Consider the following 24,397-nt stretch of genomic DNA (forward strand, 5'->3'; position numbering starts at 1 on the left):
AGGTATATGGCAGAACAGTTGCAAACATTTAACACTAACCGTACCGCGCCCGGTCAAATGACCGGTTACAAAATTGAATTTAAAGGCTGCACTTATAATCTCTTGTTTTCTTTGTATTATATAATACAAAAAAATGAAAATGTATGATTTATTATTTTATTGTTATTTGAAAATATTAATTATGTATTAGAAAACATGGCAATCCTCTGGAGCTGTGGAAACCGATTTCGTAACGATATAACAGAGACTGCTTTATACTGGATAAACTTAAAACAAAAGAATCATGGCTTGATCTACAGCTTTTATAACTATTTTGTAGTCACGTGTCTGTAAACGTGCAAAGGCAAATTTTGTATATAAGTGGTATAAAATCATTATTCAATTTACTACCATCGCTTTGACGCTAAAACAAATTTTCCTGTTTAAGTATAAATATTCATTATCGCAAATGAAAGATTTGTCCAAAGAAGAAAGCATATTAGAAGGCTATAAATTTGCATGCATCTCCTCTTAGATAGTTCATCATTCAACTTGTCTGAACACAAACAACTTCCGATTGATCGGCAAAATTATAAAATCTTACTGTGTATTCCCGGACATATAGCAGAGGACTAATAGCTCCTGGTGACGATCAAACATGCATGCTCTGCCATTTATATGTGTGCGTATCGGGTGCTTGACGCTAATATCTAAAATTTTTGATTTTCATCATTCAAAAGCCGACAACAAGTATGTGTGACACGAAGCAAGTTCGTGTGTCATGCATGCTCGATCGTCGCCAGCAGCTATAAGTTTAAAAGTTTTACATTTGATCTTAAAAAATACAACTCTGTACAATAGGGTTCTCCGCCTACTTCTTTATCAAAAGATTTGCAAATTAAATTGTTAAATCATTTTGTAATTTTGATTGGTTTGGTTAAATTCACAGTGCATAGTTAAAGTTGTTGTGTGGCATTTGAGAACATTGTTCGTTGATTACTAATAGACTCCGATATTTTTTTCCTTTATTCGCTTTTAATAAAATTTCGCTGGTTGTAGGAAAAAATGAAAGTGTTTTTTCTGGCTTTTCTATTAGCGGCTATTCTAGTCGCTATATCAGCAGATTCGGCTTCACTTGAGCCACATTTCCTTTCAGATGAGTTTATTGAATTGGTGCGCAATAAAGCAAAAACATGGACGGTAAGTTTTAGTGAAAGTGCATACCTACATACATACATATATCTATAACTAAAGAAATTCATATTATTTAGCCTGGACGAAATTTCCACGAATCTGTGGGTGAAGGATATGTCCGCCGTTTAATGGGAGTGCACCCAGATTCGCACAAATTTGCTTTACCTCAATTGATAAAAGACTCAGTGGGAAGTGAACTTGAGCTGCCTGAAGAATTCGATTCTCGAAAGCAGTGGCCCCACTGCCCTACTATTTCGGAAATACGTGACCAAGGTTCATGCGGATCTTGCTGGGCATTCGGTGCAGTAGAAGCAATGTCCGATAGGGTAAGATGTTGGAAATTTTCAATGTGCATGCAAATAGCATACAAAGTACAGTTAAACAAAAGTGCACATTTTCGTTGTAATTTTATTTTTTATCTGTTGTTCACCATCTTATGTACATCTGTATGTACGAGGATTTGTTTATTGTTCTTTGTTATTAGACCTTATCACATTAGTCACTACCGTCAAAGCAAAATGACAAGAACCTACATATACAGTCTGTCTAATAGAAGCGTGACCAGCAAAATTCAAACTTAGAGTTCGATTGTAAAAAAATTTAAATACTGCTAAATAGGTGTACAATTTTTACAATACGGGCTGTACAAAAACGAATGAAGCAATGTTTCTATGTACATACACAAAATATTTGAAGAAGTCAAAGAATTTCATAAATAATTGGGGGCACCTTATATCCAAGTTAGATAAAATGCCTGCAAAGATAGATCAGAAGATCACTGATTTCTTTTTGAGAAAGTCAAACTTATCATTGCGGGAAGCTGAACCGTTTTAAGGAAAAATGGTGTTAATGTATTTAAATACGCGATCAGAAGACGATTCCGGTCAGAAGACCTCAAATCCCAGAACACATTGAAAAACCCGATATCAAGCATCAAAGCCGAAGATATGTAAAATGAAACCAGCAAAATAGGATTGAAATGTTGGATTGGCCTTCACAGTCGCTCGTTGCCAACCCTACTGAAAATGTTTGGTTAAGCAAAAATTTAAAGGAAAACAAAAACATATAGGCAGTTAAAACAGTTACCAAGACGAATTAGGCTGATCTGGAGCCGATTACCTCCACAACTTGCTCAGAAATTGACGCAAAGTATGACTCGAAGATACGAAGCCTTTATAGGTAAAGGTGGTGATTCTACATTTTACAGAATATATTACGTATAATACATATTATATGCCCATTCTATACAGTTTACTAGAATCGAATTAGTCAAGTAGTTTATAAAATATGGCGGTCACGCTTCTATTAGACAGACTGTACATAAGTAAATGCTATGTATACACGTACTTGCATATAAGGGGATCGAATACTCCAATATTAGCAAGAAATTAATTACGTACTATATTTTTTAAATAGGTTTGCATTCACTCTGAAGGAAAACAAAATTTTCACTTCTCTGCTGACGACTTAGTTTCGTGCTGTTATACTTGTGGTTTCGGTTGTAATGGAGGCTTTCCCGGAGCTGCCTGGAGTTATTGGACGCGTAAGGGCATAGTTAGTGGTGGACCATTTGGCTCTAATCAAGTAAAGGAATTTCATGAATTATGAACCTAGTTAAAATATAATGTTTTCATGTATTAAGGGCTGCCGTCCGTATGAGATTGCACCATGTGAGCATCATGTGAATGGTACGCGTCCAGCTTGCGACGGTGAACATGGAAAGACACCTCGTTGCCAAAAGAAATGTCAGTCTAGTTACAATGTGGATTACGGTAAGGATAAACATTATGGCGCTAAATCATACTCCATTGGCCGCAATCAGAAAGATATCCAAGAAGAGATTTACAATAACGGTCCCGTCGAGGGAGCATTCACTGTTTACGAGGATTTAATATTGTACAAAGAAGGTGTTTACCAACATGTGGTAGGAAAAGCACTAGGTGGTCACGCTATCCGTATCTTAGGCTGGGGAGTAGAAAAAGGTACACCATATTGGTTAATAGCGAATTCGTGGAACACGGATTGGGGCAATAATGGCTACTTCAAAATTCTACGTGGGGAAGACCATTGTGGTATTGAAAGTTCCATATCTGCTGGACTTCCGAAGCTTGATTAAGATCGAATATCCAAACCGTGATTAACGAAAATATTATATTTAATACATTCACCAAATGCATATATATACACAGTCACTCCAAATCGGTGAGAATCAGATAACGGTTTGTTTCTGAGATCTCCACCGTGTATACACAATAGTGCTCTTTAGTTTAAAATAAAATATATTGTTTTGAAGTAAAATACATATTTTGTAAATTTATTTTTCACTAATATCACATTCAGTTTAAAAAAGTATGTTATTCTATACATAGGGATTCCAGTTGCTTCCATCCTCTGGAAGCAAGTTGTTTGTAATAAGTAGAATAATGTCTATAACCCACCAAACACCAACACCACCAATTGTCAATAGCTTTCCAACAGCAGTGCCTGTTTGACCCAAACAAAATCTATCCATTCCTAAAAAGCCCAACAGAATACTGTAGATGAGAGTTGTCACAAAATAATGGTCCGTGTAGCGTACACATGGTACACCATCTCTCAAAAACGTCCGCGGACCATAACAATCAATATCGGAAAATACTGTACATTGAACCTCTGTGTGTTCCACTTCATCATAGGTAGATCCTCCAAAGTGTAAGCAGCCATAACCCTTCACTGCCTTAGCGGTCCGATTGTTATCATGATCAATTGGATCTTTGCATTCCAAAAAATCACGCGGCAAAAAAGAGCACATTACCATTGGACCAAGAGGATTGAAGTCCGAAGCAGGAGCTACTGAGCCAGATAAGGAAGACGAAGGTGTAATGGGCACCACCGATTGAACAGCTGTTGGTTGCATTTCCTTTTCACTGCGCGCCTGAATAGCGCTGACTACCCTCATATGCGAAATTAAATCTAAGGCGGTTAAAACAGCTAACGGATTAAATAGAATGCAAATTCTAGGCAAGACCATTTTTATACACAACAAAAGTCAATATGATACTGATATTGGACACTCCGAATTAATCGATTGTTTTCAAGTGCTGCCACCCTAACCAAGGACGGTGTGACCTAAAGGGTAAGATACACCGTACATCAAATTTGTCAAACTAACTATTTTTATATCTCCATAAATTAGCAAGCATGAATACAAAATTTTATTTTACTTATCGCACATAATTTGCCATATAAAGCCTTGAGAGCGAAACACGTCATTTAGAAGTAATTCAGACTCAATTAACTTCCGACTTACCAACAAATCTTTGTTTTCCATAATTTTTATCGAAAATTTATCGGAATGAGCTGTCCACACAAAGAAGCAAAACAAAAAGTGCGTTAACATATGTAGTAATTAGCAATAAATCCACAAAATTAATCTACCCGTTCAGATATGGCAGATTAGCTCCAAAATTGACAGTCAGCTGTCACTACCGCTTTAAAAGGTTCTTCTTCATAGAAATTGCTTTTGTGGCATATTTTGGTTTGTTTAATTATTATTAACGGTATAAAGAAAAGACAGGACAAGGAATAGCTAATTGAATTGCAAAATTGGCTGCTAGTAATAGACAGTTGGAGGAAATCCGTAAGCGACGTTGACTGAGGTTTCAAAAAATTATGGTAGCAATACGCATTCGAAATTTGATATTACATTTTACAATAAATAAGACACACGCTTTTTTCTGTTACATGAATGCATAATTAATAATACCAAACAGAAATTGTATTATAATTATGTCTACAAAGATGTTTTCTTTGCCGGCTTCCATTTTAGTTAGTTTTCACTGTTGCATTTCTTTTAACAGTCGTAAAAATATTTATATATAACACAGAAAACTCAGAGTTGTATGTAAAAAAGTATACTAATAATCTAGGATTATTTTATAAATTCAAATTTCGGGGTAATCTCGCTTTGGGAGTTATAATACGTTCACATATAAGTAGATGATCTACTTTTTCGTGAGCAGAAATTCAAGAAAACATGCAAGTGAACAGTTGGCATCTATTTTCAGCTCTATTTCAAAATAATATCCGTAGCTAATTATAGTCACTTTCAAGACATCATTTTAAATCATCGGCACGACCCAAATTCATCGACTCATTCCATCATTTACTTTTTTTCACAACATTCAATCTTGAAATTCAAAACCGGTTAAATTTTAAAACGCAAATAGAAATGATAATTAATATGCTGAATTAAAAAAATAATTATGACGTTGAGAGTGAATCGAATATGTATTGTATTTCTATTTTAACGTACTAATATACATATGTAATGAGTTTTCCAATAATAGGTGTTATTTTGGTATTTAAAGAAAAATGCTATTTTATAATATAAATGATCGGATGTTTATGTTCATTTTAAAGAGGAATGTATGCCGTTAATAGTGGAAAATAACACAAGGCAAATTACCACCACGACCACGCTTACAGGATAATATCCTTTTCATGAAATTTTCCATATCCGAATTGCAAAGTGGCTGCCCTATGTCCTCGATAGCCTCTCGAATTCTATCTTTGAGGTCTTCAATCGACCCTGGGCAGTTGGCGTAGACCTTCTCTTTCACGTGGCCCCAAAGAATAAATCACAAGATCTCTGTGGCCAATTGTGATCACCTCTTCGAGAGATAGCACGATCCGGAAACTTTTTCCATAAAAGATCAATGGTGTCGGTGCTTGTGCGGCACGTAGCGCCGTTTTGTTGAAAATAAACGTTATCCAGATCAATACCATTCAATATCCGGCCATAAAAAATCGTTAATCATCTCTCGATAGCGATAGATAACACCTGTTATTGGAAAACCCTGTATATATGTAAGGCAAGTGGCCTTTGATACCTCGGATATTAAAAAACACAAACGGGTTAATGCACACAAATAAACAAAATGTATATTTTCATGTTGTCAAAAAAGTTCTTGGGAATTTTATACATGACATACTTACATACGTATACCTATTTATTGATTAAACTTATGGGATATCTAACAATATTTATTTTTAAAATTACAATTGCAATAGAAATATTATTGCAAACAACTACTTATCCATTATTTAAGTACTACGTACGTTTAGGAAATATTAAAAATAAATTTACCTTAGAAATACTTAGTCGGAAATCTCAGTACAGCAAGAACCTTATTTCTAAAGTTATACATATGTAAATGCATAACATAAAATATTTCCCTTTTGTTATGATTTTGTACAAATATTATACATTTTTCCATACGAAATTCTGTCGATTGTTTGATGCTATATAATTAAATAAAGAAGATATGTAAGAAGAGCAATCCAATGGTTCAAAAAACTAACTATCGACCAAGTTGTGAGATCGACAAAACTTCTAACTTCCGGAACGTCCTCTTCCATCGTGGATTCATTCATTATTGCACCTAAGTAGGCTAAATGAAAAATAGCAAGAATGGAAAATAAGAGATTTGCTACTTTTACTAGTATCGAGCCATCTCTTAGCCAACCATGACTGGGACAATATTTAAAGCGACAAAGCTTTCTACAATTATTGGCGGTAATGCACGCATTAAACGCATTTGCTAGTTTAGCCCGAAGCGTATATTCCACACAACTAAAACCTGCTAATGAGATTAATACTAAATATATCTTCACATATTCGCCATGTAAAAGGGATGAAACTAAATAGGTGACAAAAATTGCAAGTAATTGGCTATCATAACGTTTGTAAATTCCACGAAATATATGCTCCTTTAAGAAGGTATGCATAGGAATATTCCATTTGCGCACTACCGTGCTCAGTGAACGTGGGAATTCAATTTGTAAGGGCTCTGTGACCATATGGCCTAGCCATGCATTCGGCTTTATGTCCATGTTTAGTGAAATGCCACCTGCAGCAATTGAAGCTTGTGATAAGAAACTGACGAAATAATGGCTACAACGTACAGCGAACGCGTCACGAAAAATGCGCATCCAAATCGGGGTATTGTTTGCAAATATCAATGGTACAATACAATTCGATAAATTGACAAAGCATAAGGAAAGCACACTACATAACGAACACCATATTATCCATTGCATATGTATTCTTGGTGATGGATTTGGACGTATGCTATATAAATAAGAGCTGTAAGGAACCCAAGGACCAATTATCAAGGTCGCCGGCATGAAAATATAACCAAAAAAAGAAAAGATATTTGGAACTATTACTGTTTGCCGGCTATTTAATGCGCAATATCCCATTTCGAAAGCTACTGATATAATTTTCATGTTCGTAACCATGATGGATCCCTTAATGATTTGCCAGGACACTTGTTTCCATATAAGCTCCGAGCCAATTTGTGCCGAAAGTGTGAATATAACCATAATAACACCAATATTCTTTCTACAAGCAGCAAACTGATGTAGAATATGCAAAATCATGTAAGATATCCCAGCAACAAAAAATAAAATAAATGAATTTTTTCCCATGGTTATAATTAATACACTACTTCCCGCTAAAGTAGAAATTATGTGTAGTAGCCAGTCATTCTTAGTTTGAATTCGAGAAAATACGGCTAGTGCTAAACGTCCGATGATACTCCAACCAATTAAAATACTCATATACCGCAAAATTTGTAAGGTTGATGGCATAATGCAGGTTTCGAATGTGTTTTCCCATGAATATATTGGCTGGTTCTCCTCAAATATAGTGTCATAATCCATTTCGCCATCATCCATTTGTTCATCATAGTTATAATAGTAATACGACATAATTTGTTCCTTATCTCAATTTTCTGCCCCCTCTAATATATCCATGTGCACCGTGTAAAATTACTTGTTAAACCAAAATTTACTAACAAAATAAACCGAGCAAATTAGCTTCAGCGCTAATGTTTACAAACTGTCTGCATTAGGGGGTTTCACACTGCACTCTATAACTTCGTTATATGTTAACTTGGTAAGCTCTTCTAAGTGCTCGGACAGTGACCGAGGTATCGTAGTATCGGGAATTTTCAAAAATCCTGAGATAAAATCTACGATACGGAAGGGAAGTAATTTTCCATTTACATGGGGCTCTCATTAGTTTGATCATAACAGCAGACAGGGGACTGCGTTTACGTCGGTGACTATTTGAAGCAGTCTATTTGCTCTTCTTCTCGTTAAAATGCCAATGAATTTTATAAATCAGTTGATTGTTTATTTACAGAAGAAATAATAATGCACGGTGGTTGTTTTGCTCCATCTTGAGGAAAAAAACAATAAAGTAATATGCCAACAAAAAGTGAAAAGTCTAAAGAACGAAGGTAACTTATTGGTAAAATCTAATATTGAGTTTTTACGTGTTTCTATTATTTTTATTATTCGGTTTCTTTATTTAACTCAAGCTGCTTTAAACGTTACGTGAAAAGTAATAACACAAAATATCCACTTGCATCGCTAACCTGTTTGTGTTGAAGACGTATAATTACTTGCGACCTGAATAATAGTGTTGTAAAGTAAAAGCGAGGTCATTGTGAATGGGCTAGTGGAAAGTAATTGGGAAATTCTAGCTAAACGTTATGTAGAGTATACACGCTCCAACCGTTGTATCAGCATGGACATGTTGGATAAACAGTTGTATCATGTATAGTATGGTTTTTGTATGTTTTAATTTTTGGTCGGCGGAGTCAGTGGTTGTACAAAGAGTTGGAACGTGTATACGCAGATTGTACAATACAACTAACTGTATTTACATTCTTCTTTAAACAAATTAAAAATTAAAATGTAGAAAAATGAAGCAAACATTAAAAAAAAAATAAATAAAATACACATAATAAATAAAATCAAATTTCAACAAACATTATTATTGAAAAAATTTCACTTGATTCCTGCATTTTTCGAAATGTTCAACACCACGAATATGAAAATAATAAAGTTGGACAACGCGTTGGGTATCATGTTGGGACGTGCATGCTATAACAGCCAGAATCAAAATAGTGGAAAGAAAATTCGTTCGGTTTCCTTTGAGTTTCCTTAATTTCGTTGACACTATAGCATCTAAAAGAACTGCTCATATGCTTGTGCTTGTATCATGTTGGGACGTGCATGCTATAACAGCCAGAATCAAAATAGTGGAAAGAAAATTCGTTCGGTTTCCTTTGAGTTTCCTTAATTTCGTTGACACTATAGCATCTAAAAGAACTGCTCATATGCTTGTGCTTGCCTTTGATGTCGGAAGTGGTTTTTTTGATCTGTCCAGGGCTTCTTGAAAATACATTCTTTAATGTGCCTCACAGGTATCTACGTTTAGGTATACCTATATGCCATATTCCTTGAGTGATTCTGAAGCCACCTACTACTATTTCGACCTGATTTTTTGAGGTCTTACATAATTTAACAAGATTTAAAAATGTTTTAATATTGATTTTTCGTTGTCGATATTTATATTTAAATCTTCTATTAATTGACACCTCTTAAAATTTTATCTCTATTACTTGTTTGTTTTTACTTAACATTGTTCTTTTGTAATCTAGTCTGTAAAATTGTAATTATAGACTGAATAAATTTGAACTGAATTGGATTGAGAGAATAAAGGAAAAACAAAAACGTATGGTACGAATTTCGTGACAGAAATCAGCTGTCGATCGTTTCTTCTGGCTTGCGTTGTTACGAGACACTTTTACTTAACGTCTCGACACTAAATTTTTGATGTTTTTCAATAGTCAATTTCGATGAAATTGTCAATCGAGGCTGCAAATTGAATAAAGTTGACAATTCATGTTAAGAATTAGTTGGCCTCTTCTATTCTCCACTTCTCTGCTCGCTATCTCTCTGCTCGACTAACTTGATGAAAAATTTGTATGCGAAAGCAACAACAAAGTTATCGAGCAAGATTCGCCGTAAGCGAGTATGGTTATACCGCATTAAATTGGAATAACTCACTGTCTTACAAACACATGTAATTTAAGGCAGCTCTATTCCAGCGTTGCCAAGATATGTTCATTAATGCCAGTTGCTTCATCTATTCGCCACTTGCTCACGATTGACGAAAAGAGGCGTATTGATAAATAATGTGTTGTGCTAAATACGGATGCACCTGACGTTTGCATTTGGGAAAACAGCATATTAAAGTCCCATATGTTAAATTAATCCAATGTAAATGGTTCTGTATTATGTTTACTTAGAGACCCTTTAATAAGAATGCCAGTCAGCGAAGAGCCGTGTGAAATACTATTTAAAAAAAAACATTTCTGTAATTAATGGTGCATATTTTAAATTCATAATAAAAACTTAATTAAATGAAAATGCTTTTCTAACTGCTTAACATATTGCAGCAAATTTTATGCCCACTTAAGGGGGTCTTCTGGTCTCGAGGCCCTGAAATGAAGGGTTTTTTTGGGGATTGATTGTGACAAATCCTGTGAATATTTTAAAAAAAAATTTTTTTTATTTTAAAGGTACATGTCTTGGCTTTTAAAAAATGGTTTTGACTTTGAAAAAAATTAACACCCGCGACCTTGAAATGGCGCTGAAGACGTCCACCTCCAAACGAAACAGGTCTCCATTTTGGTCACGGTTTTTCCACCTGGGTAATCAGAAAGCAAAAATTAGATATGCGTTGTCTTCAGAGTTGCCCTGGTTAAGTTTTCCCGTGACAGATTTTTTTTTTTTAATTTTTTTCAAAAGTTATGCAACAATTTGAAAAAAAATTTTTTTTTGCTCATTTTTTGAACTTTAAAAGGTTATAAAAATGGAATGAAAAAAAATTTCAAAAATCGTACACGGGGAAACTTAGCGGTAAGTTTTCCGAACCTTTTAAGACCAAAACCATTGAAATCGGAGTATAACTACTATGAAAAGTGTGACCAAAATGCTTAAAAACACGATTTTCGGGGAAACGCGTTTAAAGATAAAGTTTATGATGAAAACGGCCGGAGGAGGGTACACTTCGGTGCCCAGAAAAATGTGAAAAAATGCGATTTTCAAAAAATCCTTTCTGTGGCGTATTCTCGCATACACATACAACAAAATTATGCAAAAAAAAAAATCGATTTTTTTTCGCTGGAGACCAGAAGACCCCCTTAAATATGTAAATTCATATAAACACTCAAAGAGCAAGAAGATAACAAAAAAGTTGTATAAGTACAGACTAAAATATCTGTATTTTTTATATCCTCATCCATAGTGGGATATGGGAAAATAACAATAAACTAAAAGGCAAAAAGTAAGATTCCATCGATTTAAAACTCCAATTTCTTAAAATATACAATATTATAATAATGAACGTGACAATACTCTTAACTCATCTCGTTATTTGTTTTATTAAAATCATAATACAAACTTTAACAAAAGTAGGCTCTGCCCAACGAAAAGGAGTTATCCTGAGTGGAGCTCCGAGACAAAGCTCGGCTGCATACAAAAAAAACCTTAAAAATTAAGAATTGGCGCGAATACTTCTGTTTGGTGTAGGGCCAAGTTCCTTCTTCTATTTGTGATGTTCGTCTTGACGTTGTTTCACAAGTGGAAGGACCTAGAGTTTTAGCCCAACTCCGACTTTTGAGAATGACCTTAGTAAATATTAAAGTCTCGTACCGATAATACTGTGAAATGCCGTACAATTAGACTTTCTGTGCTTAGTACTTAATCTTTCTTTTTGTTTTAGTTCTAAAAAGCATCGTTCTCGCTGTGGTGGCAACCTCTTCCAAACTGTCAATGGCCGCTGTTGAAAAACAAGAAATATACAGAGAAACATAAAATTGTGAATTTGCAATCACAATTTGTTATAACTGCTCCACAAAATCAGAAACTTGAAGATAAACAATTGAGAATTGAATTGATAGTGATACTTATTAATAAAAATAATATTGTTTCGAAAGATCCCATATTGTACAGCGTGAAGTTAAGATCTGCTGTGGTACAAAGTAGCTAAGCCGTGGGGCTGAATTCAACGTTTAAATAAAATTAGAAGTTCTTATAGGAAAACAATATTTCTCGTTTTATAGCAGGAGTATTGATTTACAAGTATTTTAAGTCTTAAGTAATAATGGTAAGTGTAATGGCGTTCCAAACGCATTTCTTTGCGGCAGGTAGTATTCAGTTATTACAAAATTTCTAAATCGGTCTTAAGGTTATGTTCATAGTTTAAATAAATAATATTTGTATACCACAGGAAATACAGCAGTTAGAAATACTTTGTAAGCAGCTCTATGAGGCAACAGACTCAGTGATACGTTCTGATGCTGAAAAAGCATTAGTAGCTTTCGTAAGCAGCCAGGATGCGTTACCCAAATGTCAAATGCTTTTAGAACGTGCAGATTCCAGCTATGCACAGATGTTGGCGGCGACAACGCTTACTAAATTGATACAAGGACTCAATTTAGAACAGCGTATTGATATCAGGTTAAACAAAAAATATATTTTTTCGTACTTTTAAATAACAAAGTATGTTTGCCCCGCAGAAGTTACGTGTTAAATTATTTGGCCAATAGACCAAACTTGCAACATTTCGTGGTGCAAGCGCTCGTTACCCTTCTCGCAAAGATAACAAAATATGGCTGGTTCGATATGTACAAGAGTGAATTGATTTTTCAAAATCTTTTTGAGGATGTGAAGAAGTTCTTACAGGTGGGGCTCTTCTATTATATATTTATTCCCTATAATTACATATACCCCTAATATAAATTTAAAACAAATATCAAATTAATTTTGTAGGGTTCGGTAGAACATTGCACTATTGGCGTTCAAATTTTATCGCAACTCGTTCTGGAAATGAATTCCATAGTTGAAGTCGATGTGAATTTATCTTTTTCAAAGAACCGAAAGATTGCCACTTCATTCCGTGACCAACAACTGTATGATATTTTTTTATTATCCTGTTCGTTGTTGGTTACTGCGCGTGACAACAGCAAAAATTTAAATTTTATGGATGAATCCCAACAAGCGTTCGTATTAAAATCAGTGAAATGTTTTCTTTAAATAATGATAATGGTTAATGTGTTTTCTTTAATAGACTAATTTCACATGTATTGCGTCTAACGAAAAATTGCCTGAGCTTTGATTTTATTGGTAGTTCAACGGATGAATCATCCGATGACATGAACAGTGTGCAGATACCCACATCATGGAGACCAGCGTTTTTAGATTCTAATACTTTAAAACTATTTTTCGATCTGTACCAGATACTCCCTAATGGTTTGGCCAGTTATTCTCTTTCTTGTCTCGTACAAGTAAGTTTTAAATAATAATATAAATATTGATAAGACACACATTAGTTTTTATATTAACCTTATGATATTTTATAGATGACTTCTGTGCGTCGTTCGCTTTTCAATAATTCAGAGCGAACAAAATTTCTTACTCATTTGGTGGAAGGCGTCAAAAATATACTTGTGAATCTGCATGTAAATTTATTTTCTTTACTTATTTCGATATTTAACTTTAATAAAATCTGAATTACTTATAGGGACTTAGTGACCCCGACAACTATCATGAATTTTGCCGCCTTTTGGCGCGCCTAAAATCTAATTACCAGTTGGGTGAACTTATAGCAGTACCATGTTATCCAGAAGCAATCCAGTTGATAGCAAAGTTTACTGTGCAGTCGCTTCAGGTTAGTTTTGTATAATCTGCATTTTATTTGCTCAGCATTAACAGATCCATTTAACCTGTATTAGATATGGCAATTTGCTCCAAATAGTGTCCATTATTTGCTTACTTTGTGGCAACGAATGGTAGCATCTGTGCCGTACGTTAAATCCCCCGAACCACATTTATTGGGGACGTATACACCTGAGGTGACCAAAGCTTATATTGAGTCGCGTCTCGATGCTGTTCCAGTTATTGTGCGCGACAATATGGAAGATCCTTTGGACGATTTATGTATGGTTCAACAACAATTAGAGCAATTGTCTGTGATCGAGCGTTGTGAATATGACAAAACGTGTACATTGCTTGTTCAGCATTTTGATCAAAAGGCCCGAGAGTATGAAAACTTGCTGCAGACGCCTAATGCTAATCCAATGGATATTACCGTCCATGAATTGCAGCTCACTTGGCTAGTTTATGTCATTGGATCAGCAATCGTTGGGCGCCTGACCGTTAACTCGAACGATGATCATGACACGATGGATGCAGAATTAGTGATCAGGGTATGTGCGGCTGCATCTTGCCTAGAATGAGCCTCGTAATAAGACGTTTTTAAAATGATTTTAGGTGCTACAATTAATGAGTTTAACGGATGCCCGATTACCACAAGCAGGTTGTGAGAAACTTGAATTGGCTATATTAAGTTTTTTGGAACAAGTCCGCAAAATGCACATCAGCGAACAAACGCAAAAGGCAAATGTTTATAAACGGCTTAGCGAAGTGTTTGGTTTAAATGACGACCAAATGCTCTTAAGTTTTATTAATCGGAAAATGTGAGTCAACTTTTCATACTTTTAATATTTCACATACATATTTTTGAATCGCAAGTTATTATTTGCATAAATAATTTTGTTATACGTTTATTTTTGTAAGGTAGTGTTTTCAATTTGTAATTATTAAAACAAATAAAACAAAAACATACCTCAGTTTGAAAAATTAAAATAATTCAGAGTAAAAAAACACCTTTCACAGCCTACAAGGGGCGCTTCTTTAAAGTATTTTTACCTCCTACAAACAGTTTGGTTAGTACTTCAATTAATTATGATAAATTATTACCTTAATTACAGCATAACTAATCTAAAATTCTGGGGTCATTCTGAACAAATCATAACTAAAACACTAATGTTGCTTTCGGATCTATCTGTGCATTTTAATTCTGTGAGAAAGCTAGCCAAATTGGAGGAGGTGCAATTCATGTTAACCCATCATACGGTGAGTGGTCGATGCGTTTATTTCATCTTTGCTTTAAGCTGACTGTTAATTAACGTATTTGCTAGAGTGAGCACTTTCCGTTTTTGGGTACCAATTCATCGTTATCGGAGATGCGTTGCCGCACAATGTTCTATACTTCGCTTGGGCGCTTGCTTATGTTCGACTTGGGCGAAGATGAGGAGCGTTTCTACAACTTTTTAACACCTCTCACAAGTAATATGCCAACGACATTCATCAATATCTCGAACATGTTAACAAATGCATTTCTGACAAGCATGAGGATATCTATCTATGCATTAGATTAAGTATAAAAATACGAAAACTTGGAGATGAAAGAACTATTACATAATTACGCATGTGATTTAATTTCACCTTGACCAAATATATTGGATATTCTCATTTGCGTGGAAATTTTCATCATGTCAGATTGTATTTTCTACGTCTCAATAATTATACAGTTATAATATTCATTTATTAATTGGCGAAACTTATATACTTGCAGACCAATTTGAATCACTTGGCACTGTTTTGATGGATGCTAACAGTTTTCCAAACGAGGAGGCCAAGAAGGCAATTATTGGCTTGGCGCGAGATTTACGTGGCCTAGCTCAACCATTAAATGCTCGTATACCCTATACAATGCTGTTTGAATGGCTGTAAGTGATTTAGATAGCGCTTATTTTCATGAACTTCAAGAACTCTTTTATACATGACTGTTTCATATTCTATTTCTAAGTTACTACGCCGATTATTTGCCCATACTCATACGTGCCGTGGAGTTGTGGGCTCATGATCCTGCGGTCACAACCCCTGTACTGAAATTGTTCGCCGAGCTTGTGCATTGCCGCACTCAGCGTTTGCAAGGCAACGTATCAAGCCCAATGGGAATTCTATTATTTCGAGAGGCGTCCAAACTGATATGCATTTATGGAAATCGTATATTACATCTGGATGTGCCGCGGGATCAGCAGTATCCAATGCGTTTAAAAGGCATTTCGATTTGCTTCTTAATTCTTAAAAATGCCTTGGGAGGAAATTACGTAAACTTTGGCGTATTTAAGCTATACGGCGATGATACACTTGATAACGTTTTGAATATTGCTGCAAAGCTTATAATGTCAATACAGCAAAATGACTTGTTGGTGGGTATCAAGGCGTAGCCGTACAAGGTGATAGCAGAAGTACAAAAACATAATATTGTATTTGGTTTTTGCAATTTTGTAATTTGACGTTGACATTCAATGACATTCAATATTTCAATCAGAATGTAAATATCCGAACAAAAGACAAACAAAAAAGACAGATCTCTTCGACATTGAGATTACTGCTGCCACCTTGTATGGACCCGCTCTGGTGGGTATATTGCATTCAAAAACCAAAATATAATTGAATAATTGCAACGTGATTATTCTGAACAGGAATATCCGAAATTGTCTTCGTCGTATTATGGATTGCTCAACTGCTTATCACAGGATCACATAACATTTCTAGCAAGTTTAGAACCGCGAGCGTTTGTCTATATTTTGGAGAGCCTTTCAAAAGGCCTTTCTGCTTTAGGTAAAAATAAAAACAATTTGTTTTATGTAGTATCACTTACTTTAAAAATGCAAACTTGATTACCACTACAGATTCGACGATTTATATCAGCTGCTGTTCCATATTGGATAGTATCGTATCGTATATATTTAAACAATTACAATTAAAGGGTATGTTTGTGACTGTAGATTAAATCAGAAAATATTTATGTATTTAAATATTTCAGTTTCGACATTCCCAAACAAAAAATTGCGTAATATCTCTCCTGAAAACGCACAGTTCCTTGAGGTATTTTTAATTAATGAATTTTGAATAAATAAATTTTGTAGTTGTCTTAATTTAAATGCTCTTTTCAGGTAGTGGAGATGAACTCAGAGTTGTTACAAAATATGATGTCCACTTTGTTGAACAACGTCATGGCAGAAGACTGCAGAAATCAGTGGTCAATGTCACGACCCCTATTAGTTCTCATACTTCTATATGAAGACTACTTTAGGTACGCCCCCTATGATATGTGCATCCTCACCACTAAGACTTCATTTATTATTACAGATCTTTAAAAGATAATATAATCCGGGCACAACCATTAGACAAACAACAAACAATGGCGCAATGGTTTGAAGATCTTATGGTCGGTATAGAGCGAAACGTGTCGAGCAAAAATAAAGAGAAGTATTTAAAATTTTGCAGGCTAATTTTATTAAAATTTGAGTTCTAATTCTCTATAATTTGTATATATTTTAGATTTACGCAAAATCTTTCTTCGTTCCGTCGTGATGTTGTTAATTTACCAAAATCATCAAGTTATAATACAGGTGAGTTCTAAGAAAATACTCTATTATTTAATAAAACATAGCTTAAACTTGTAAGCACAGCTGGGCAATACGGATTAGGATTACGAAATGATTATGACTGCAGTAGTCTTCAAAAGAAAATCCAATTAAAATTAATATAATCGTCTGTCGTGTGAACATAGATTAAGATTTCAGCGATGTATTTTTGAAAGAGTTGGATTCAACATTGCTGTCATCGTAATGTAAGTTCGTTTAATGGAGGATTACTTAAAATGTAGTCCTGCCCTGTCTTTTTTGTTTAAGAATTACTGTAATCGTTGCAAAGGGTTATTCTTACTAGATATCAGTAGACGTCACTGCCATTACATATATTTACTTTGTAAAGTGAATTTCAGTCAGAAAAAATAATTTTTAAGCTTTACGTTGCCATCAATACCTGAAATAAATTAGAAATTAGCATGGTAGAAAATATTTGTAGAAAATATACCAGGAACAAAGACAAAAATACGTTCCCACGACAGTCGGTTCTACGTTACCGGAACGACCCAGATTTCTATCTGGTCAAGGACTGTTACTCCAGCAGCATTCCCGTACATGCATGGGAAATGTTTATGTTGTTACATCAACAACAATAAAAATTCGAACGTTCCCACGACTGTCGGTTCTACGTAGCCGGAACGACCCGGATTTTTATTCGGCCATAAACTGTCACTCTAGCAGGATTTCCCATATATATGTATAGCGAACAACAACAACAAATGCCCTCGAATACCCGGTGGTAAAAATTACTACTAAAAAATAAATTCACTAGTACAAAATATTATTTCAAAAATTCGATATCGATTGTATCATCTTATGCAGAACAGTAAGACTCTTCGCTTGAAACTAAATTTGGAAAATTCGTAAAATTCAAACAATTATATAAGAAAATGTTGAAGTTTTCCCAGAAATGCAATATTTACTCTATTCAACTTCTTCCCTATTTAACTTTTGCACAATTCTCGAAATACTTCGTTTAAGATTACTCAAAAAATTGTAATTAAGAAAAGCTTAATTCTGGAATTATTGTAATCGTACATCGAATGCTTTCTTTATTCCGTGATTCCGTTTACTATAATTGTATTTTACCTTTTTCCTGAATTGAGATTACTATAATTTTAATTTAAGGTCAATTCGATAATTTAAAAGTTTTGAAGCTGCGATTAAAATAATCATAATCCTATACGCAATTAATTGCACATTTAATTCTTATTGCCCAGCTCTGCTTGTGACAACGGGAAAATTTGGTAATTGAGATTCTTAGTGCAATTTTTTCGACATTTAAGTTTTCAGCAAACTTCACAGCAAAAGTTAAAAACGATTTGATATTCAAGTCAATGCGAATCAATTAAAGGTGATATCAGTAGACCAGCTGATTTGTTTTTTTTTTTCTTTCGCCGTGTACATTCAGATGCCAGCATAAAAGAAAATGACGAGAAGTCGTTCCATTCGCACTATCGTCGTATGCTTCTAGCTTCCAATCCATGTTGGCTGTTCAACGCATTTTGTCCTTTTCTTTTTCTTTGGGATTTTCCAATATACAAAATCTTGTTGCTGTTGAGTCCAATTGACAGTCCTGCTTCCTAGAGAGATGTATGTAATGATGAAAATGAAAATTTAATATATTTTAAAGTTGTATAGTAAACTTTAGGTTACAAAAAACTTTAACATCTGTCATAACAAAAGAGATTATCTTTTATCATATGTAATGTTTTTACATTCCTTCTCGTGGCTTGTATTCTTATTTTTAATTTATTTTAAATAATGAGTCTAAGGCTAATGGCGGCTGTTCGGAGGTGCACAAGCTCGAAACATCAATTGATAGAAGAAAAGGTTTTGTCTAATAGTGAACGTCCCTCGGCAAACAATGGCAAATCTCCAAGTGTATTTCTCATAAAAACCTCGTGCCAAAAGAAACATGCAGGCCCTTCCATTTCTTGCAAAACATTAAGACGCCCACCACAAATTGGTAGAGAATATATATATAATATATTCATATAATTCATTAGCTTAAAGTCGAAAAAACATTGTGATATATATATGTATTATACTCGTATATACTTTACTTGATTCCTGTGCATTTCATATGTAAAGCGCTAAGTTTTCCCATACCTTTGCTAATATTAGCTGTGTTCTTTACACGCATATGCGTCTGCGATTAAAATTTGTATGAAGCAATACACAGTTTTATGTGAAATAGTTGTGGATGAAATCGGTGCTTACAAGTTTTGCTATGCAGTTTCTAACGGCTTTTTGCAATCTGCTTTATCGACCGTAAATATTGAACGAAATATCAGCTTGGTTGATATCGACCAACACACTTTCAGAATTGTGAAAACAAGATAAACGTATCAATACACATATTTTATTAATTAAAAACCTTTCCAACCGCTTGCGTTTTTCAATGCGTAATTGATTTCAATAAATATTGATTTGATATTTGTTGAACAGTGGTGCCATTGTCGATGTGCGTTTTGTTTTTTGCTGTAGGCACAAATTCATATGCGGGTAAAAAACACAGCTACTAATTCTTGATTTATCGTGTGATATGCAGGGCGAGTTAATCTATATTTATTTATTATTTATTTCAGTTAATGTTGTCAGTTCAGTTAGCGATATCAATGATTTTTTGCTCAACGAGCTCGAGAAAGAGTACATGAGGGACGATGACTAAAAGTTTTCCAGCGCTCGTGGGAGGGTAAATGTTAAATCATATGTATATTAATGATTAAGAACTTGTAACATTATTTCATCTGCTTATTAGTATTTTTTATTTTGGTTTTGTTTAGTTTGAGTCTTTTCGTTCACATACTGTTATAGAACTATTGTCACACGATATATTATTTTGTAATTAGAAAAGATCTGGGAAAAGTGCTTATCGTATGTATATTTACTTATAGATACATGGGTATCTACATATGTAATATATATGAGAAAATTGTATGCTTGGTTGGAATAATAATGCACGTGAAGTAATAAATTGTGGGAAATTTATTGATATAAAAATAATTGATTGAAATAAATGATAAAGATTTTGAAGCCTTCTATTTCATATAACATATTAGTAAAAATATGTTGTTAATAAAAGTTTCAATAACAATACAAGTGGATTGTTTGAAACAAACTTAAATGCTAAAAATGAAGTATGAAACCATCTTAAGCAAAAAGCGATTTGGACCATTCACATAAAAAGCAAAGTGCCTCTAGACTGAAGATTGAATATGTATTGCGTATATTTACATACATATGGGTATGTGTGAAACTAACCTAATTTATTTCGATCTTATTTATATATTTTCAGATAATGCGTACCAAGTCTATTCAGAGACAAATTATTCAGTATCTGTTTAAGAACAGCTTGGAGAAGGCCAACATTTTACAATTTTAAATGTCCTGCACCTGCTGGTTAAGTTTGAACGGCTGAAAATCGATAACTCATAGTGATTACAAATGAAAAAAAAATATATATAATAAGGAAAGATAACAAGAAATATAGATATATTTAAATTTATATATTACTTTGCTGCATTTGAGTGTGCTGTACAGATTTTATTAATGAAAGGACATCGAAAGCGATAAGTGGCTGGTTGCGCTGGCTCGATTTTATTTTGCTAACATAAAAGTTTGTCATATGTTACGCGTAAGATGATTATTTTATACGTGGACAAAGCAAAATTTTAATAAAAACAATTGATGTAAATAATGATTTATGTTTGTGCATTATAATTACAAGCACGGTCGCCTCTGTCAAGCAGGTTGCGCATGATTACCATTGAGTTTGTCTAAGCATCGATGATCACTGTGGAAAACCTTCAAGAGACGGCCTTATTCGAGTTGCAATCACATCCGCTGAGTTGCACGATTTTTTACGTAAAATTCAAGCAACTTTTGCAAAAGTATAGGCTTCTAACCGTCAAAAATTCGCCTATTGTTGCATGAAAAGTCTTTTAAAATGGTTTGCACGATTGCTTCATTCCTTTCTTTAGGCCCCTTCTTTTCGCCAAGCGTTAGCGAGTGGCGAATAGATGATGCGGTTGGTATAAATAAACATATCTAGCGCTACAATTGAATTGCGCTAGAAATTGTAAAATAGAGAGTTATACGAGTTTAATGAGGTACAACCGTACTCGCTTACCGGCGAATCTTGCTCGATAACTTTGGGCGAATAGAAACCACTTCCCCCCTCGCTATCTCACTACTTGACTAACTTGACGAAAAAATGTCCATGCGAAAGCAACAACAAAGTTTAAGTTATTTAAGACAGCTCTATTATAGCGCTGCCGAGATATGTTCATTTATACCAGTTGCTTCATCTGTTTGGCATTTGCTAACGCTTGGAAAAAAGAAGAGACCTTTTGTTGTTGCTTTCACGTGCAAATTTTTCGTCAAGTCAGTCGAGCAGAGAAGTGGCGAATAGAAGAGGCCTTATATCTTATCGTTGAGCGTTAAAAATACGTTTTTTGTTGAAGTTATAAATCAGTTCAGTATTGTGGAAAAACATAGAATTTGTTGTAAAAACCGCATATACCACTAAATTTTATTATATTTAGAAGCAATGAATAGCACATAACTGAAAAAAGTGGGTTTCGGGACAATACGTACATTTTCACGTAGCGTACAGTAGTTATTTGATATATACACCTTTCGTCTTTATGAAGCGATACACGTATGAATTATTGCGGATGAAATGGGAGCTTCCAAGTTTTGTTATGTACTTTTTAACGGCTCTTTGCAATCTGCTTTATCGGCCGTAAATATTAAACGAAATGCCAAACAGAATTCTGAATTCTCTATCAATACACATTTCTCTATTAATTAAAAACTTTGCACTAATAAACTTAATTCGCCAATTTCCATGGCTAAATCACTAAGTAAGTAGTATCATAGGCGCATAATCATAGGATCGCGTTAAACCCAGTGTCGTCAATCCCGTTGCAGAATTTAAAGTAATAGACGGAGAGCTCATTACCAAAAAACCCAACATATTTTATACTTCTTGAAATTTTGTGTGAGATTAGTTTTTTAATACTAGAATCGATATCCGGCGGGCTGGCTGCTCAATAGCGGTCTTAATTATGCGTTTTTTTTTTTTTAATTGTTAATAAAAAACATTTACTCAACATATTTTATACCACTTGAAATTTTAACAGAATTTCATTTACGATCTGTATAAAATGAAGCGATGGCAACCATCCCATTCTCGTGGTCCCAAAGTACTGCCAGCCCATGTTGAAAGTGCGTTGATGGAAGCACAAGTCAACATATTTTATACCGGCTGTCTTTTTTACACAACATTGGCAATACAATAAATTGATGAAATGTGTAGAGCCAGCCCATTCTGATGGTCCCATCACATGGAAAATTTGGAAAATTTCATTCCTGTGAGTGCGAGCGAGACCGACTCACGTGAATGTGGGCGCGCGAGAGAGAGCGTATATTGTTCATATTCTGTATCCCCGTACAGTCTTGCAAAAATGGGAAGGATGATAGGTTTGTTCATCAAAAAATTAGAGAATAGGATTTTTTTTCTTTTTCTTAAAAAAGTTTTTATTTCTAATTTATTATTCCTTTATTTATTTATTTAATTAATTAAATGGATAGAAAAAAAAACAAAATTAAATTTTTAATTTTCTATGTCAGAAATAGATTTCGAGTCTGAACTGCAATAGTAATTTTCTATTTCTTCAGCTTCAGTATCTGAAAGAAAATCATACCGTCAATCAAAATACCTGATAGTTGCAATATTTCGGACTATGAATGAAGGCGTAAAATACTATACCTGATTCAATGTTGTCATTCATTGAAGGAGTTTCTATGACAGCTCCAAGGACTGATTGAGGGAATTGGTCGCTGTCAAACCAATTAAAAGAAAGAAATTCTCCATTTCTCCCCCAGCCATTCGATTCTGGGAGATAACAAGTTGGAAATTTCAAATAAGCGTTTCGCCATGTATTTCCAATATATTGAGCTCGGAGAAGTTGCTGATGTAACTCGGTTTTACATGGCGGTAAAGACGATGCGTCAAAATTTTTCAGCTGTTTCTGGAATGCTTCGTTTACATTTGACGCTTTATATGTCTCCCAGAATTTAGAAAAGCGACCGCTGTTCACGTCATTTATGTTTCTTAAATTGTACATTTCGCATACAAATTTTTCCAGCATTTTAAATATATGATTTTTTGTTGCAGTGGAGTTTATATTCCCCAGTTCAATAAAAGCATTTTGATATTCCGGTGATTTTTTTAATATCTGGAAAGGTCTTTTCTTGCCTTTTCTGTAAAAGGCCGGACTGTAATCACAGCCGGTCAGGGCATGGAATCCTTGTAAACTCTGGCATATCAATGCAACGTTTGTTATTGCCAGTTCCTAATTCCATAAATATGTGCAATTCGTCATGCGAAAGATGGTCCATGTTACCCAGCATGATGATCAGTATGTCAGTATCGGAACATTTTATTAAAACATTCTCGCAGACCGCTTTACACACATGATACACAATTTTTGTATCTGCTTCCTCCTGAAGTTCGCATGACATTTCCTCATCGACGATTTTCGATACAGAGGCGCCGTCACTTGTAAATGTGACGTAATTCAATTTTATGGTTGAATTGCCAATAAATGGCGCCATTTCCACTGTTTCCCAATGTTCTATGAGAAATCTGACCAGTGCGTCCTTGAATTTGCTATTTCTTACTTCTTTATTGAAATCTTTAGGTCGAGTTTGTTCGGGTCCTGTGATGTTATAATCGATACTGCTGACATTTCCTCTTTGTATTCGTTCATAATCTTTAATGGATGGAGTAAAATATTTGTTGAATATGATGTCGAATCGTTTGGCTGGTGTCTTCTGCATGAATGAGATAATTTTTTTTGATAAATTTCCAAAAGTGTTTGGAATTTCTTTCATTAAGTGGAGCAGGAAAAATACATCGATTATGACTATGTCGAATATTTGCGGTATGTTAGCAGCTGTATTTATTTGTAAAACCTGAGTGATTGCAGATTTTTCAGGCTTACAAATTGTTCCATCACAATGAC

General features: G+C 34.4%; 4 protein-coding genes across 5 annotated transcripts; 2 read left to right on the forward strand and 2 right to left on the reverse strand.

The window, feature by feature from the left end:
- The first annotated feature begins 874 nt into the window (after positions 1-874).
- On the forward strand, positions 875-3,473 carry LOC128856857 (cathepsin B). The gene is made up of 4 exons (XM_054092269.1): positions 875-1,179; positions 1,251-1,499; positions 2,590-2,757; positions 2,816-3,473. The coding sequence occupies exons 1-4, from the start codon at positions 1,045-1,047 to the stop codon at positions 3,287-3,289; spliced, it is 1,026 nt and encodes a 341-aa protein (XP_053948244.1). The 5' UTR covers positions 875-1,044; the 3' UTR covers positions 3,290-3,473.
- Positions 3,467-4,222, reverse strand: LOC128856858 (TM2 domain-containing protein CG11103). The gene has a single exon (XM_054092270.1). It carries the CDS (start codon positions 4,181-4,183, stop codon positions 3,533-3,535), a length of 651 nt encoding a protein of 216 aa, XP_053948245.1. The 5' UTR covers positions 4,184-4,222; the 3' UTR covers positions 3,467-3,532.
- A 1,894-nt stretch (positions 4,223-6,116) lies between these two features.
- On the reverse strand, positions 6,117-8,110 carry LOC128856860 (protein-serine O-palmitoleoyltransferase porcupine). Its single transcript, XM_054092271.1, has one exon. The coding sequence runs from the start codon at positions 7,924-7,926 to the stop codon at positions 6,457-6,459; it is 1,470 nt and encodes a 489-aa protein (XP_053948246.1). The 5' UTR covers positions 7,927-8,110; the 3' UTR covers positions 6,117-6,456.
- Positions 8,111-11,827: 3,717 nt separating this feature from the next.
- LOC128856861 (ran-binding protein 16) lies at positions 11,828-20,878 on the forward strand. Of its 2 annotated transcripts, XM_054092272.1 has the most exons (21): positions 11,828-12,181; positions 12,305-12,534; positions 12,594-12,759; positions 12,847-13,076; positions 13,145-13,361; positions 13,437-13,535; positions 13,598-13,744; positions 13,809-14,282; positions 14,347-14,552; positions 14,847-14,991; positions 15,057-15,204; positions 15,494-15,647; positions 15,728-16,133; positions 16,410-16,548; positions 16,620-16,697; positions 16,754-16,815; positions 16,884-17,023; positions 17,080-17,199; positions 17,272-17,342; positions 19,952-20,058; positions 20,662-20,878. In XM_054092272.1, the coding sequence occupies exons 1-20, from the start codon at positions 12,179-12,181 to the stop codon at positions 20,032-20,034; spliced, it is 3,318 nt and encodes a 1,105-aa protein (XP_053948247.1). In that variant the 5' UTR covers positions 11,828-12,178; the 3' UTR covers positions 20,035-20,058; positions 20,662-20,878. The 2 variants fall into 2 exon arrangements, with proteins under 2 accessions (XP_053948247.1, XP_053948248.1); XM_054092273.1 differs by lacking the exon at positions 19,952-20,058.
- The last annotated feature ends 3,519 nt before the right edge of the window (positions 20,879-24,397 follow it).

This window comes from Anastrepha ludens, chromosome 3 (genome assembly GCF_028408465.1).
Source record: "Anastrepha ludens isolate Willacy chromosome 3, idAnaLude1.1, whole genome shotgun sequence".
Classification (NCBI taxonomy): Eukaryota; Metazoa; Arthropoda; class Insecta; order Diptera; family Tephritidae; genus Anastrepha; species Anastrepha ludens.

What these genes read in the sequence shown, in the direction of transcription:
- LOC128856857 (XM_054092269.1), top strand. Translation starts at nt 1,045, where the DNA reads ATGAAAGTGTTTTTTCTGGCTTTTCTATTAGCGGCTATTCTAGTCGCT. An exon ending in ATAAAGCAAAAACATGGACG is followed by an intron (nt 1,180 to 1,250) that starts GTAAGTTTTAGT and finishes CATATTATTTAG; the next exon opens with CCTGGACGAAATTTCCACGA. An exon ending in GACCATTTGGCTCTAATCAA is followed by an intron (nt 2,758 to 2,815) that starts GTAAAGGAATTT and finishes TCATGTATTAAG; the next exon opens with GGCTGCCGTCCGTATGAGAT.
- LOC128856858 (XM_054092270.1), bottom strand. Translation starts at nt 4,183, where the DNA reads ATGGTCTTGCCTAGAATTTGCATTCTATTTAATCCGTTAGCTGTTTTA.
- LOC128856860 (XM_054092271.1), bottom strand. Translation starts at nt 7,926, where the DNA reads ATGTCGTATTACTATTATAACTATGATGAACAAATGGATGATGGCGAA.
- LOC128856861 (XM_054092272.1), top strand. An exon ending in TTACTGTGCAGTCGCTTCAG is followed by an intron (nt 13,745 to 13,808) that starts GTTAGTTTTGTA and finishes AACCTGTATTAG; the next exon opens with ATATGGCAATTTGCTCCAAA. An exon ending in ATGCAGAATTAGTGATCAGG is followed by an intron (nt 14,283 to 14,346) that starts GTATGTGCGGCT and finishes AAATGATTTTAG; the next exon opens with GTGCTACAATTAATGAGTTT.